The sequence below is a fragment of the Numida meleagris genome, chromosome 1 (assembly GCF_002078875.1).
Source record: "Numida meleagris isolate 19003 breed g44 Domestic line chromosome 1, NumMel1.0, whole genome shotgun sequence".
NCBI classification, from domain to species: Eukaryota; Metazoa; Chordata; class Aves; order Galliformes; family Numididae; genus Numida; species Numida meleagris.
In genome coordinates this window covers 2,728,662-2,745,471 of record NC_034409.1, presented here as the reverse complement: position 1 = coordinate 2,745,471, position 16,810 = coordinate 2,728,662, and the positions used below count along the sequence as shown (strand labels likewise).

Here is a 16,810-nt window from a genome sequence, read left to right as displayed (position 1 = left end):
TAAGATGAACTCAAGACCTAAGTCTGATTTCAAAATCCCTGCAGAATAAGTCCTGCCCTTGTACCCATTCAGAAAAGCTCTGAGCTTCTAGAGACAGCTCCATGCCTGGGGCAGCTGCAGCCATGACCTCTCTTATCTCCACTACCTATTTGATACAACTCAGGAGCCTTATTCCAACATTTCTCCAAGATAAACCGGGTCTTGAGGAGTCTTACTGGATCTTAACAGGGGCTCTTTGCCTCCAGAGAAAACTAAGGAGCTCACAAGCATTGAAAACTACTGGGTCTCAAAAAGATGACTCCAAAATTCATTGATCTACCAAAGAAAAAGGACCTGTGTAACTGTGTAGCTCAAGAGGACACCTAAAGCCTCCCCCTGTGCTCACAGCCCTTTTCCTTGGGAAGGAGAGGAGCTGCGATTCAGAGCATCTGAACATGTGTTTTGACTCTCGCAGGCCCACCACATGAACCCAAATCTTTTTCTTTTGTCAGACGTTGATGCTGAAACAATCTTATATGGCATGTGTGTCCTGCACTGATACAGCATAGCATCACTCATGTTAAGGTGTTCTCTGAAATACTACAGCCGTGAGAAAGAACACTGTGCAGATTAATATTTTTTTCTGTTTCCTGCTTGTTTGAGCCTCTTTTCCAACCATAACACAATGTACATTAATATATTAAAAGAGGGGCACCATTCCTTAAGGGGCCTTGAATCTGAAACCTTTCTCTTGCCCTCCAACTCCATTCTTCCCAAAAGCAAGATAAAATACTTGCACTCTGAAAGCACAGATCACCCTATTGCCATAATGCAGAGAGGAGACATCCATTTTCAGGGAGAAACTTGGAGTTACAGTTTATTCTTTCATTTGCATTTTAATAGAAAAACTTTCCACTCAGTCCCAAGTGAAAAGCCACTATATGCATTTAAATGAAGATTTTTCTTTCCCCCCTCTCTTTAAGAATGATGACACAAACGCTTGAAGCTCTCCTCGGCTCCTCTGAATGAACAGGTACAACATGCAGTCACCTTATTGAGCATTGGAGACCATTAATCTGTGTTTATAAAATACCTGACACACACCACAGCTCCCTCTTTCACACACACACAGCTCTCTCCGTCCCTGTGCCCTTCTGGTTAACCGCTCTGAAAAACAGCGGCAAGGTTTCCTCTTTGCTTTTGTTCAAAACGACGCTGCCGCTTGGAGAAAGAGCTGAATGTGAAAATCAGACTTACAGCCCAGTAGAAAAATGTATCGACAGAGCTGGACACCTCTTGCGTTTACACTTGCCTGTTTCTGACATGGTGTTTTGGAAACTGCTTTGCCTCAAGAAGTTCCCCATCTATCAGTTGCTGAAGGTTGGGAAGATGTAGAAGAAGAGAAGAAATGAAGAACAAATAAATGCTCTGTTCCTTTTGCTTTCCTGTGACTATTCTCGAATAGTTTTTATGGGGATACAAGCTGCAGAAAGAGATGGGTCTTCAGTATATAGGGCTTCTCTATTTTGAGGGTACTGCCTCATGCTGTGATGGCAACGTCTCTTCAATTCCTTACTGATGGCCACAGTACCAATGCAAAGTATTGCTGCCCATGAGGCAGATGCTGGGAGATGACTTCCCATCTGTGAGAAAATGGGTTGAAAGCTGCCAACCTGGTGCAATAGCAGACGTTTTACAAACCAAATAAAGACATCTGAGTTAAAGATCTGAAGCCCTTGTCCCCACGCTTGGTGGGCATTTCTGCCCCTGTCCCCAGTGGATGAAAATTGCTCATGCCCCACTGAAGGCTCCTGCATATCGAAATTATATCAGTGATGCTCCTTGGCAAAGTGTTGATGCATCTCGTGCCGATCTCACAAAAGGCTTTATGGCTAAGCTTTCAAAGTTGCAAGAAGCCATCAATTATTCACAGTGGCCTTCATAAATACTGCACAGCACGTTTGCAGTAAAAATCCGCCTCCAGAATGTTTACCATTTCCCTTCTGGTGAAAGGTGATGGAAAACGCACAGGGGTCAATTGGATCTGTGATAGGCTGAAGTGGACAGTGACAGTGAGGGAAGGAGGAGGCCAGAAAATCAGAGAATCACAGAATTGTTTGAGTTGGAAGGGACCCTTAAAGGTCAACAAGTCCAACTGCCACTCTTCCAGATCTTTCTAGAGTCTTGACTGCTTTCCTCTGCTGTGCAGCCTTTTTCTTTCTTCTAGCACCTCCTTGGCATAAGCTGCCCACAGAGAAGCTGCCATGACAGCTGTGTCTGAACTGATCTCATGGTGTACACTGAGACCTTGGCTCCCACGTCACTGATACTGGGAACAAGGGCATAGAAAGATGAAACCCACGTGGTTCATGCACCCAGATATCCTTTCTGTTGGTTCAACAGCAACAGCAGGAAGGGTAGCATGCAGCCCTAAGAGCCTGCTCAAAATGCTCTCCTGAAACACAGATGTTAGGAGCAGGCCCAGAAGAGATGCAGCCAGAGACACCCAAATCACCCGCACCGAGCCAAAATAAAGGCAAACTCCTCCTGTGTCTGAACTGAAAAGGAGAATGAAGGTAAAATATCATGATTGAAAGACAGTGGCAATAATCATAGCAACAAAATGAATTAAAAAAATAGTTTCATTTAGATCATCGTAAATTCCATTTCAGCTTTGTTTCCCTTCTGGCTTATTGAACTCTCTAACGCAATTTGCATTTTTGAGCCCAGACCAGTTAAAAGCGAACTAACAGCATACTGAACCTAAAGGTTCTGCTTAGAAACGTTGAGGAAAACTGCTCTAGCATCTCTAAACTAAGCCACCTCTTTTTCAAAACACTGAAATAAAATATTCTGTAGAGTACAAATAATCAGCCCTTCCATTTCTCGCAGGAGAGAGGGAGGCGGAACCTATTGGCTGAATTTGACCTTGTTTTGCTTCAAACCTTTTGCAAAAGCAATTTTCCATAGGATTTCCTACGTGTCTGGTAGCAGCACTTAACTCCCAGGTGATGCCCAGTGTTGGTTTTTAAACACCTTCCTTCCCTTAAAGCTGCCACCCACCCCTGCAGGATGCCAAGGCGTGTTGCGATGTGTGCAACAACATCTCTATCCTCTTGGCAGAAATATCAGAGGAAGCCAAGCCATGCCAATGAACACCTCCCACTATGAAAGCAATGGACACGGGAGAGGGCATATGATAGGCAGGCAGGGGAGCATCGGTGTTTCTTTCTGTCTAGCACAAAGGTATCGAGGTATGCAGCAGAGAAAACCCTATAGACTTCACGCTCGTGCACGGCTGGGATAGCTGGCAGCCAGAAAGCCAGCAAGTGGAGGGAAAAGCTGTCACAGATGGACACGGATGATCAACATCAGACAGTAATTTCAAGAGTAGCAAAGGTGACATGCTGAAGTGTAATGTCCTGGAAAGAGTCCTTCTGTCAGCGAGGTGGGGGCTGGTTCTTGAGGTATTTCTATGCCCCCCACATCACAGTAACACCTGAGTGACTCTGGGAAATACATAGATCGCTGCAGTTCAAGGGGGAAATCTAAGACATTTGCATTCATTACCAGTTCTCTTTGCCATGAACAAATGCTCAGGCATGTGAATTATTTCAGAAAAGACTCATTCCCTTGCAGGAGTTGAGAGCTTTTGATGGGAACAAAGAGACCCTCTCATCTCAGACCTGCACAGATCTGAACAGATCAAGGCCAGGCAATGCTTGCATGTCCCCAGCAAGGGGCCTTACAGAAATAAGGAGGTCCCTTGGACAAGAAAAGCAGGCAGAAAAGGGGAGAAAGGAGCAAAAATCGAAGCCGAATGTGTAGCAATGCACTGGGCTCTGCTCCTCTCCTCCATGAGGCTTTCACCATGACAAAGCTACAGTCTCAGGCTGAACCTCCACCACTATGGTGGTGCTGAAAAGAGCCTAGAGCCCTTCCAACTGCTTTGCATGCTGATGACCCCAACTAACAGTGTTTCACACCCATCTGTGAGTCCCAGCAATGTCTCTAAAAAGAGAAATATGGCTGTGAAAAGAACTGTGGCTGTGTTTGTGAAAGCAAAGGGTCATGTTGAAAGCACAGGAGATGAGCAGAGGTACCTATAGTGCTAGGGAAATGCAGGCACCCCCAGAAGTTTAACCACATTATGTGGACTTCAGAAGATGCCCATGTTTTCCTGGTAAAAGAGGAGCTTGGAATGTCTCCAGTTCCTTAACAGAATCATTAAAGTTGGAAAAGATCATCCAGTTCAACCATCAACCCATCCCCACCATGTCTGCAAACCATGTCCCTCAGTGCCACATTTACCCTTCTCTTGAACACCTCCAGGGATGGTGACTGCACCACCTCCCTGGGCAGCCTGTTCTAATGCCTCACCACTCTTTCAGAGAACTTTTTCCTAATATCCAATCTGAACCTCCCCTGGCATAAATTAAGGCCATTACCTATCATCCCTATTGGACTGTTGCAACCACAGCTCTGAGAGAGCAGATGTTCACTGTTCTGAGCCTATGTGAGATCTTGTATGCAGGAATAACCCTTAAAAACTGACTGAAATTCAAGGTTGCTTGCTGTCTAGTGTTTCACTACGGAGCATACAACACAGTTGCTTGATTGCACAGAGCTCATTCACAGCCTGAGCTGGGCATCCCTATGGTCACAAATGTCCCAAATACCCAATGACCCATCCTGAGCTCAGTGCTGGGGACACCCAGTAAACCAGTCATGGCCAAATGCCTGCCAAAGTCAGCAGCACTGCCACTGGAGCTGGGGACCAGGGAAGGGGACAGACAATGGACAGAGGGTGAAGACACCTGAGGGTGAGGAAGAAGAAACCCCACTATAGACATCACACTCTTCACAAGGAAGACCACAGGGTAGTGCTGACTGCAGTGACAACCTCCATGTTTCCGTTAAAGGACACTGGTGCCTTTGACCATAGGGCCTGGAGGGACCCTGGCAGGGTTAGCACCACATCATAGGAAAGTGAGATACCAGGAAGGCTTTATCTTTTTTCCTTTTTCTTCTTTTTTTTTTTTTCTTTTTCTCTTTTTCTTTTTTTTTTCTTTTCCTTCTTCTTTTCTTTTCCTTTTTCTCCTTTTTCCTTCTCCTTTTCTTTTCCTTTTCCTTTTTTCTTTTTCTTTTCCTTTTTCTCCTTCTTTTTCTCTTTCTTTTTCTTCTCTTTTTCTTTTCCTTTCTATATAGCATTTTTAACTATTAATGAGGATTTTCTGTACTATTTTGGACCGTGGCTGTATCAAACTGTAACTGGACTAATAATTTGGACTATTATTAGATTGTTAAAACATTAATTAGGAGATCTATTTTTGCTCATAAAAATGATTTTGAAAGGAAATGGAAGGAACAACTTGGTGTGCTCAGGATGGCAGTGAAGAGCACAGAGATGGAATTTGGACAAGGAGAACAGACACTGAGAAGAAGACCAAGGTGTGAGGACCTTCAGGGACTAAGCATCTTCTTGCAGGATCTTACCATAAAGTAGTAGAGCTGTGAAGACCTGGCCATGAACTCTGGTTTGCACTCGGCCACGCAGATCTCCACAAATCCAGCGTGCTGGCTGGGTTTGGCCTCCCCCATCTCACATACTATCCTGTGGAGAAAATATGAAACAGAGGCGAAGGTTTAGGGATGGTTTTGCGAACTGGGTGAGAAGAAATCAGAGCAAATAGCCCACATTCTTGGGAAATGGACTGTAGACTTAACACATCCTTTGCTGCTTTCTAGTCCAAGATTCAAATTGTGCACTAGGCTATTCTTGAATAAATGGTGGTGCTTTTTTTCTATTGGTACTCAATGAAGCAGTTGTTTGGCTGGTGTAAACCGTCATACCATCACTTAATTATGTAGTCAAATACTGGACAGAGATCTGGGCCCAAGAATTCCTCTGCCCTCCAGTCTTGCATGGTGGACACCTTTGAAGCTTTAGGGCTTAATGATCATTCCTGCTTGGAGAAGGCTGATTCTTGGAGCTGAGGCCTCACAAACTGGATTTGAACACCCTTGTGGTGACTGTTATTTGAAAAATAGATAATTTTATGACATACGCTATGATGATCACCCAAAGTGTACAATCCAAATACACTAATAAATGGATTATTAGTTTCTGAGTTGTTGGTGAGGAATGGCATCTTCTTTGGAATTCAAGGAGGCTGAGGGAAATGGACTCCTCTAAGACCCATGGGTAGCAACAACTAGTATTAGATGTTCTGTGGCCCACTGTCTGCCACACACCCAACTTACTGCTCTGCTGGGATGTACCCTTCCACCAGTGGTTTGCACTCCACTCCAGCCACTTTGACATGGGATGCGATGTCTCTGAACTCCAGCCCCAGGTTCTCCCCACGGATGGTCACTTTTGTCCCTCCTTCACGAGGGCCTGTCACTGGGTTGATCTGGAGAAACAAGTCAAGAAAAAAAGAGAATTATCAAACTATTTGTAAAGACATGATCATCCTATCAGGCAGCATGAGACCTCTTTGTGACCGCTAGAAACACTCATATAGTTATGAACACCGATCAACTGAAGTAACCAAACTACTCCAGATACATCGCTGGGTCCAACTCCCTAGCAAATATATTGTATTTGACATATGGTCCAACCTCAGAGTATCCAAAATTCTGCCTCAGATATAAATTCTTTCTCTTCTGACTACTTGCAAAACATATAGGGAGAGGTAGGGGATGTTTTCTAGGTAGGAACAAGGGCCTCCAGTGTTGCAGCTGAGTTCTGCATTTTTTAGACATAAAGTATGCAAAAGCAGGAGTGGCTCATGGTGCAAATAAATGTGAGAAAGAACAAGAAAATGACATAAGTAGCTTTAGCCAGTCAGTTTATGATCTAAAATCCCAGCCCAAATTTCAAGGAGTTTTTCATCTGTTCTGGAGGGTGATATCAGGTATCAGCTGAATATGTCCATCTGAAAAAATAACATCCAAGACACAAGAGAAACACAGTGTCAGATTAGGTGCAGAGTAAGCTGACAGTGACAGAAGCAGTAGCAGTAGTTGCTATGTGCCAATACATATCTCCAGAAGTGCTCCAGCTACCTTCATGGGAAAGCAGGGTCCAGTGGAAGGGCAGCAATGGGAGCAAGGATGGCTTGTTTGTGGGGCGGTGGACTTTTGGCTGGAAGCCCTAGTGTGAAATGAATGGATGTCCCAATGGTCCTGGAGGTTGGTGACATGACATTTGCACCACAGTCTGGACCTTCACCAGACCTGAGGAGGGGTAGGATTGCTGCATCTCACTCAGCAGCAGCTCTGTTGGGCAGCAGAGCCAAAGCACCCTCTGAGCTCCAGAGCTCACTTCTCTCCCATTGTAGAACTTCACCCAGAGCTATCTATCGCCATGCAGTATTTCTGGACCATGCAGAGGGGATGTGTAAAGGGGAGTGCACTCTGCATTGCATCCATCACTCTTCTTCAGAAGCAGGTGAAAATTAGCTTTGGAGATGTCTACTCAACATTGAAACAGCATGGAAATTAGGGGGCTGACCCTTAGTTATCTCAGTTCTGCCTTCCCAATTATTTACTGTGTCCAAATGTTTTGCCATATGACTGGATGGCTGAGAGGGCCTTCTAATGGTATTCCCTGCCGCCCATTCAGGATGTCGTGGCTGCCATCTGCCAGTCTTGGCAAGGCTCTCTGTGCAGAGAGGAAAGGGGAATTCCCTTTCTCAGGTCCGTACCCCTTGGCCAGTGGCTCCGACAACTGGGAATCCAGGGCTGGCAGCTAGACCCTTGAAACACAATCTGACTGGCAGGCAAAGTCGAGGCACTGGCAGGAGCAGGGCTGCTCTTGACTGCTTCCCAGCCATGAGTCTGGCACCAGACTTAGCCTAATTTTGACTGAGAGGAGAGGCCAATTTTCAGGTCATAAAATCAGAGAATCATAGAACGGTTTGGGTTGGGAGGGGCCTTAAAGGTCATTTAGTTTCAGCTCTCCTGCCATAAGCAGGGACCCCTTCCACCAGATCAGGTTGTCCTAAGTCTCACTCAACCTGCCCTTGAACATTCCAGGGATGGGGCACCCACAGCTAGTCCGGGCAGCCTGCTCCAGTGTCTTTCCAGGTACATCTTTAATAGTGAAAGGCTTTGGCACCTTTAGAGGATACTCTGTTTGAGATTGTTTAATATTAGATACCATAAACCACTTCCTCGACAACTGTCTTTGCTTTGACTACACAGGGAGCCTACAAGCATTAATAATTTAATAGTATAGATGACCACAGACAAGTACTGGGGCCTGTAGGTTACTCTAGTGTAGACACAACTTCCACAGCACAAATCCCCTACAATGGTCCAGGTAGGAAACTGTGAAAAGAAACTTTAGTGAAACTGAGCAAAGTCTTTTCTTTTCAGCCAAACCAGAGACAGAGAGAGGTACTGCTACAGCAAGGTGCAGCAATTCCGAATAGCCAATGCTGGAACTGACATTCCTGTTGTCTCCATGCTGCAGCCCAGTCTGATACTTGCAGTGATGGGCCCTGATTATTTCTGACGTCCCAATGCCACAGCAACTTCAGTCTCCACTAAACAGAAGATAGACTCTAATTAGGTCAGGCAACCATCTCAGGTCCAAAAAACAGTCAAATTCCACCTGACTCAACAAAATCAGAGCTGTGGCAGGCTTATTCCTACTCTGCAAGTCAACAAGACGCTGAAGTCCTAAAAACAAAATAGTACAACATTCATGAAACTGAGGGATGAGATTTATTTGGGTTGGCTGAAGATTTTGCCCTTGGATGATAGACAAGCAGCAAATGGGTAAAAAGACAGAGAGTGGTTATCTCCCCCAAAAAATGAGGAACGCATCTTAAAAACTCAGAATAAAAACGGAATTTCTATTCTAAGAGAAACTCATACTGATGTTCTTAGCTGGGGGCTCAGCAATGAAAACTTCCACGACCTTCCAAAAATAGCAATTCTAAACTATTTTGAATCTGAATCACTAATAAATATCTATTCAAGGAAAGTTTTGTATTTTAAATAATCATTTTGCCGACATCATTTAATCCTCTCCTGATAAAATAAAGCACTTTCTATGAATGCTGCTGAAAGTCTCGCATTATCACCATACCAAACCAATCTAATAGGTACGAAAAGTGAAAAGGGAAAATTAAATCACATTTTCCATTTTCTATTTTATTTCCTTACGTATTAAACTTTTTTTTTTTTCCTGTAAGAAGTGTCAGGTCCCTATGGAATATTTTGCTATCAATTTGTGGTGTTAAACTTGCTGTTAAGTAGTTTTCACTTGTTCTAGCAAGGCAGGTGTCCAGTAGGGTAGGTTTATGGTTAATTAGGGCTTACTTGTCCTTGAAAGAACTTGCTAGTATGTGGCTGTATCTCATAGCAGGTCAAAAGAGGGTTTTTCGCTGGGATAACTACTGTCATTGCACAGAATGAAAGAAGTTACAGTGGTAAAAAGGAACATTTTGCCAGAAAAGTCCTTCATTTTTTAAAACTATGGGAGAATTTTGAGACAAAAGTCACAGAAACTCAATGGAAACATTCCGATCCTCCTCCTGGCTCTGACTAAAGCCTGTGAATTTAAAAAACTTACAATAACTCAAATAGGAAACTTCCTAGATTGAAGCGAGCACAAAGCCTCTGAAAATTCCCCATATAACAATGCAATTTTTAATTTTTGTAGAATCATAGAATTGTTTGAGCTGGAAGGGATCCTTAAGGGTCATCTGGTCCCACTCCCCTGCAGTGGACAGAGACACTTACAGCTCCATCAGGTGCTCAGAGCCCCATCCAGCCTGCTCCTGGATGTCTCCAGGGATGGGGCATCCACCACCTCTCTGGGCAACTTGTTCCAGAGCCTCGCTCCACTCTTACCTTAAAAAAACCCCCTTTTCCTTATATTTAATCTAAGTCTCCCCTCTTTGGAAGGCTAACTTCAAAGCCAACTCAGTTCCTTAAAGCGGCAGGACCTGGGATTCTCCCAGAAGGGCACAGGAAATTTTTAACCCCAGCTCATCACAGTCCTTCAGATGCCTACAACAAGAAGGTGCTACTGCACTGTCTTACCAGCAAGAGAGAAGGAGCCTGTTTCTATCATAGGTGCAAAAATCTGGAAAGAGACGTGTCAGTTGTGCAGAGGGAAACACAAGCAGGGATATGAAAGCTGCCAAGAAGCCTCAGCTTTCTCTTTAAGACCCAGAGCTACGACACTGCATCACAATTTACGCCCTCCACTAGTACCAAGCTAATCACAGAAACACAGAATGGTTTGGGTTGGAAGGGATCTTCCAGATCACCTGGTTCCAACCTCCCTGCTATAGGCAGGGACACCTCCCACCAGACCAGGTTGCTCACAGCCCCATCCAGCCTGGCCTTGAATGCCGTAGCTCGTCACTCCTACAGAAGGTTCCGTGGCTGAATGAATCTGGAAGCCTTTTAATTTCACTGAGTGGCAATATAAATGCTGGAGCCAGGAAATAAATACAGGTTGTGGGAAGCTGTGCGCTGGGTTGCATGTGCGTGTGCCTGCACCAGTGTGAGGACACATGTTACTTCTCCTCCCTCGCCTGCACAGATATTTCCCTGGCTCCTCGCCAGGGTATGCACGCTTTTACCAACCTCTGCAGACGTACCATTAGCTGCAATATATATCCAGTCACTTGAGATTACTTCCATGCTAATGGCTCAGAAAAAGACTTTCCAAGAGCTACTTATGATCGCACCAGACAGTTGGAATATTTCATGAGCGAATATTGCAATAATCTGCTCGAGCTTTGGGAGCTGTTGGAGGAAATGCCAGCAGAAATAGAAGTATGTTCCTTCTGGAGCTGTAACATGGAGAATGAGTGATTTTCACTTCATAAAGGGACTGTAGGTGCCGTATGTGAGTCAAAGCACAGTAAAGAAATGTGGATGGACCTTCAGAACAGCATGCTGTTGCATAGAGAGGTCCTTGTGGTGTGGGCTTCTGTTTTAGTTGGTCATCTATCATCTTCCCAATACCAAATTCTATGAATCTGTCCAGAATTTCTGAATCTTTCTTACGGTTAGAGACACTGAAAGATTCATTAAAGGTTTCCCCTCAGCTCCCTGTGATTTTCAAGGCCTCAGAAGCGAACCTTCAGCAGAAACTATCTATTCTGGCTGTCTTTGGGTTTGGTTTCACCACTTCAGGTGCACTCAGAATGAGCAGCTGCAGACCAACGCAAGTGTGGTGGAGATCTCCACCTTGGAAACATCATAACTGGTATGGCACTTAGGCAATCCAACTCATTGAGTACTTTGGAGAGCGACAGACTACAGGAAGATGGACAGAAACAAAATCAGAGGAGCTCTTTTCAGTAGCATCTGGGAAAACCGGTTTCTACCCAGAGTTTGCTCTCACAAAACTGTAGACATAGACAAAACCATTTTACCCATGGACATGGGTTTGGGGCTCATCCATAACACCCATACCTTTTGATTCTTAACTGAACGCAGTGGAAAAAAACTTCCTTGGTTTCCAGAAAAGTAGCCCACCTTATGTTTCATATTAAACAACAGCCAAGGAGGCTAGATATTCCTCAGTGTTTTTCCCCTCTTCTTCCCTGTCTCATTTTCTTCCTTACCATTCTCAGCTGCAAAATAAGGCCTTTTCCACTCTGCAAGTTTACTCATCCTAATTAAGGTACAGTGAGTGAGAAATGCTTAAGTCAGGACGCAGTTGGTAAGGGCGCAGTTTTCCATTATTACGGCTCACATCTGTCACTCTATCTGCCTATGACCTCGAAAATGCTGCCCATCATTATGACAAAGGCACCCTAAGAGCAGAGAAAATCACTGTAGATTGGAGTCCTGATTTCCCCTCCTTGCTGTCTCTCCCTTCCTCTGTTTCCCCTCTTTACTGTCTTTCTATTCTTTTACCTCAGCTCTTCCCTTGGCCTGATCAGCATAATCAATAGGAAACATTCCAAAGAACTGTGTTATCTTGCAGAACCTTGTGATGTCCAGATGTCCACCCATCATTCCCCTCATTCTCTTTTTATCACTTAACAAGGCTGCTTCACTTAGTCCTGGCTTGAGCCTGCCCCTTCCTCAAGCCTTCAAAAGGGGAAGGCTGATCTTTGTACAGGGCTTTGATCGATCAGCTGGGACATCTTTCACCTCGCCAAGACAACCAGGCAAACCCAAGAACTTTATTCTGCTGTAGTTAGTGGAGTCTTTTTTTCCCCCAGGCAGTGACTTTGCCTGTGTTCTGTTGCCAGGAAGCAGGAACAACAACCTGCCCTCTTTCTTCGACCTCCTGTCAGTAAATCTCAAAACACTCTGGGATCACTCAGCATCTCCTCTCATCCAGTTTGGCCAGAGAAGTTGTTTCAAGAGAGTTGTGCTCCTTTGATAACCCTCACATAATCTACTTGAGATGCCCCCAAGAGTCTTTTCTCACCTCCAGCTGCACCTCCAGAAGGCCCAGGTCTCCTAAATGTTGCATGTCAGATTTGCTAACCCCACGTGGGCAGCTCAGATGCTTCGAGGTTCCCCGTATTGCACTAGCAGACTGTGTTGCACAAATCATTCATGTCCACATTGACTGTGGTGGGAACACACACCTGAAGCTGTGTGCTTCTCTTTGAAGCATGCCATAGCCCCTCATCCCTGCATTCATTTCGGACTTTGTCTGATTCAGCAGAGATCAATCCTGACCTTCCCCTCACCAACCCAAAGACAGATCAAGAAAACAAACCAAGGGAAGGGTACAAGAGGGAATCCACCAGCTCTTGCAGATCCATGACTTACATCTGTGATCTTGGGGTTGGTGCATTTGCCTTTGGTGCTGGACAACTCCAGCCACTGGCTGTCCTGGGCCGGGCAGTGCTGCTTCAGCGTGCACTGGTTCTGCCCCTCACACCAGCCACACTCGAAGTCCGGGTCGGCTTTCAGGCACAGGCCACAGCTGTCTCGCATGGCCCCACACTTGTACAGATGAACTGCGGGGACAGGAAAAAAGAGAGGACCTCAGAGACGCAGACAGAATGGGTGAGCAGTGGGATGTCAGGGGCAGCAATGAGGTGAGAGCTGGGATGCTCGTCCCAGAAGCAGGATGGGGCTTATGCAGAGGAATAAATAATACGGGATAAAATGCTTACACCCTCAGTGAAATAAATTATGTTTGTCAGAGTTCACCTCCCATGCAAAGTATTTCACAGAATCACAGAATTGTAGAGGTTGGAACGGACCTCTAGGAATTATCTATTCCAACCCCTCCGCTAAGGCAGGCTCCCTAGAGTAGGTTGCACAGGAAAGCGTCCAGACAAGTCTTGAATATCTCCATGTTCGTAGAAGCTGAGAGCAGAAGGAGGGATGCAGCCATCAGTGCAGAACGATGGGCTGCAAGAAAGAAGCTGGGAAGAAAGATACTCGGCCAGTGAAATGGCCTCGGCCCCTCCTGAATGACATCTAGTGATGTTTCAACAAGTCTCAGCCTCAGATCTCCATCTATAAATGGTTTACTGCACCTGCTCAACCCGCCATCTAAACTTCACATGGGGAATTTTCCTGGAATACTCTACCCAGAACTGAGTGTCAAGCTACTCATGTTTTCCCCTTAATGGAAAACCTAGGAGAGAACAATAAATTCACAACAGGTCCGTATATGAGGGTGAATCCAGAGTTTTACCATTAGCCTTTCCCTCTTCTTCTGCTTCAAAAGTTCAGACTATTTTATACTTGGAAGTACTAAGTTGATCCCCTTCTAATACCAACAGCAAAGATTAGTGCTTAGCTCTGTTTTGGGCTGCTAATAAGTGATTAGAGGCAGTCAAAGCTTTTTTCCAAATAAAGCTTAAAATTCTTGCAAGTACTATGAAATAAGATCATGCTGTTTATCCTTATTTTACAGTTGAGTAAACTGAGGCCTGAGTTGCACAGGGTGCTAATAGCAAAAGTCTGCTCCCTCAGGCTGAAGATGGCAGAACCGAGGCTTTCAGATTAGTTTATTTCTGTACTTATGTGGGTGTTGGTGGTTTTCTTTGTAAGATATGGGATTTTCCCTTTGTACTTCTGTGCTGCTATGCCGCTAAGTGACTAAAGTCTTGTCTGTGGTTATTATCATGCACAATCCAGAAGCTCAAAGGCTTTGAATATTATTGCTGAAAAGCTTCAGCTTTCATTCCATACCTGTGCCCTGCTCTCCCAGAAGTCAGCAAGTATTGACCAATGCAAGGAAAACCTTGGAAACTTTTTAATTCTCCAGGCTGGTTGCAAGAAAAAATTGCAAAAATTTTGTCAATCACAACATGCTGCAAGCTTCTTAGGGTACAGACCTTCCCTTATTTGTTGAAGTGCTCCACTCACAATGTTTGGTTTGATACAGGCTTTCAGCCTGCCAGCCCAGCCCGTGAGTTGTTGGCTGTAACAGTGGTGGCATCTTGGTTGGTCGGAGGCAATGTACATTCAGTGCAGCTTCACTTAGAAAGACACTGGAGCTATTCACAGAATCACACAATCATTAAAGTTGGAAAAGACCTCTAAGACCATCTAGTCCAACTTTCCACCTACTGTTAATATTGACCACTAAACCATGTCCTGCCTCTGTCTCTCTCTAAGTCTTCCAGAGAAGAAAATTTGCTCAAAATCTCTGCTAGGGGATTCTACTTGTTCTTAACTACTACATCTGTGCTAGTAAATAAAGCTCTGTGTGTCCAGGAAAGCATGTGCTGTGCTTTCATGTGATACAGCCAAGTGCATCTGGCTATTATCCTCCTGCCACAAAACATAATGGTATAATCCAAGCTATTCCTTTGATGGGAAGGAGTCACACCATGGGATGAGGAGTTGCCTTCTGCATCGCTCTCCAGTTTCAACGAGGTGTTGGTGGAAACCTCATCCATCACTGCTCAGCTCAAGGTTGGGTGTGAAATGGTATGAGAAGAACTTGGGAGTACATGATAGGGAGAGATGGAGTGGGAGAAGCAGTGGAAAGTGTCCAAGAGAAGGGGAGGTAAAGTGAGGGAGGGAGAAACTTCTGAGAGGTGGTGGTGTGAGAAGGAGAGGCTGCAGGTCTGAGCTGCAAATGCAAAGGCTGAGAGCAGAGGGAATCTGGGGGAAAGTCTGCCATGTAGTTGAGGGCGATGGACAAGAAGAAGTAAGAGGATATGAATGGACCCCCCCTCTCTGGCAAAGACAATTGTCTCAGGGTTGGACAAGCAATAGCCCTCTGTGAGAGGCACACCAACTCTGTGGCATGCATGGCAATTAAACAGAGCCAGACTCTGGGCAGGAGGCAGACGTCAGTCCTTTGCCATTAACATTTTGTTTTGCTCAGTCTCTTCCCACTGACAAAGCTGCAGCCTGTCTCCTCCCCCTCTCCCTTCCCCTGTTCATTACCACATCGCCTCTGTGCAGAGAGTGCCCACTCTCCTGGCGTGTTAACTTGAAGAGCATCACTCCAGGAGAAAAAAAGAGGGGGAGAAGGCAGGAGGAGTAAGGAAGGAAGACGCACGAAAAAAATGGGGAGAGGCAGGAGGCAAAGGTGATGAAAAAAGAGGGAAAGCCATGCAAGTGGGAGGGAGAGCGGTATTTCTCAGAGGGAAAAAAAAATTCACACAGCACAAAAAAACTGGTAATTCGCAGAGTGCAGAGAACAAGTCTGCAGCAGACAGCGCAGGGAGATGGTGGCAGCTTTGTTAAGTGTAGGGAGGGATGTGGCCCGTTGCTAAGGTTACCGCTTCCAAGGACAAGTTGAAATAATTCTTTACCTTTGTTCTGTGCTGGGTTGTCAATGTTGAAATTCCCGTTCCATACGACCGTCAGCTCCACCGGCAGGCTGTTAATCTCCATGCCTTCGTACGAATACTAGAAGAAAAGGAGAAAATGAACCCAGAGTTACTTCATGCCCAAAGGCTGGGTTCCGGGTGGGGGGGGGGGGGGGGAGCAAGAAGTGGTACCATGAGTTGTGAACAAGAGAAATTGAGCTGTCACCTGGCTCCCTACCTTGCCATTACCTCCAAGAAAGCCATGGGAAGCTCTCAAAGCCGTGGTTCTCAGTGAAGCAAGCTGTGTCCATCTCAGTAACATGGGAATCCTAGCTGCTAGGTCAATATTCTGTGATTTAAGCATATCTGCACACGATGGGGCTTGGAAAAGTACTTTCTATCTGTGGAGCATAGTTCTGAAGGATATTGTGCCAACGCTTGGGTACACCTTTAAGGTGTACATGCAGGGACAAGATTTAGCGGTGGGTTGTTAGAGTTAGGGTACTATGGTTAGGTTGAGGTTGGACTTGATGATCTTGAAGGTCTTTTCCAACCTGAGCATTTCTATGATTCTATGATGTTTGTATGTGTTGTATGTATTTGGATATAGCATCCAAATATACCCCTGCTGTGTACTCTATAGGTGCTGAATATACATCCATGCTTATCTTCACCAGCGTTGTTTTGAAGAGCTCTTGAAAGCTGAGTGAAGTCTCAGAAGGCAGGGAACGCGAGTATCTTAGAAATGCCTTAAAAAGGGTAAAATGGAAGTTCTGTGTAATTATAGACCTGTCAGCCTAACTCAGCTTCCCAGAAAGAAAGTACATCAAATTATTAAACAATCAATTTATAAGCACCTGCAAGATGATAAGGTGATAAAAATCAGCCAGCATAGATTTGTCAAGAACAAATTGTGTCAACCCAATCTAATTTCCTTTTTTGACAGGCTTAATGGCTTTGTGGATAAGAGGAGGCAGCAGATGTGATTTATCTAGATTTTTGTAGAGTGTTTGCTACTGTCCTGCAGGAGATTCCCATAAAAAAGAATAAATAAATAAATGGGGAAACACGGTCTAAAAGAAGCCACCATAAGGTACATGTAA

The 16,810-nt window shown here is 45.0% G+C and overlaps 1 protein-coding gene across 5 annotated transcripts in view; it reads right to left on the bottom strand.

The window, feature by feature from the left end:
- PLXNA4 (plexin A4) overlaps nucleotides 1-16,810 on the bottom strand; it is a 468,858-nt gene that overhangs the window by 67,990 nt on the left and 384,058 nt on the right. For all 5 annotated transcript variants that reach the window (XM_021384299.1, XM_021384300.1, XM_021384302.1 and 2 more), the window contains 4 exons: nucleotides 15,711-15,807; nucleotides 12,751-12,941; nucleotides 6,244-6,395; nucleotides 5,476-5,593 (listed from right to left, as the gene is read on the bottom strand). In XM_021384299.1, coding sequence (XP_021239974.1) covers nucleotides 5,476-5,593; nucleotides 6,244-6,395; nucleotides 12,751-12,941; nucleotides 15,711-15,807 — 558 coding nt within the window. The remainder of the gene's footprint in view (nucleotides 1-5,475; nucleotides 5,594-6,243; nucleotides 6,396-12,750; nucleotides 12,942-15,710; nucleotides 15,808-16,810) is intronic.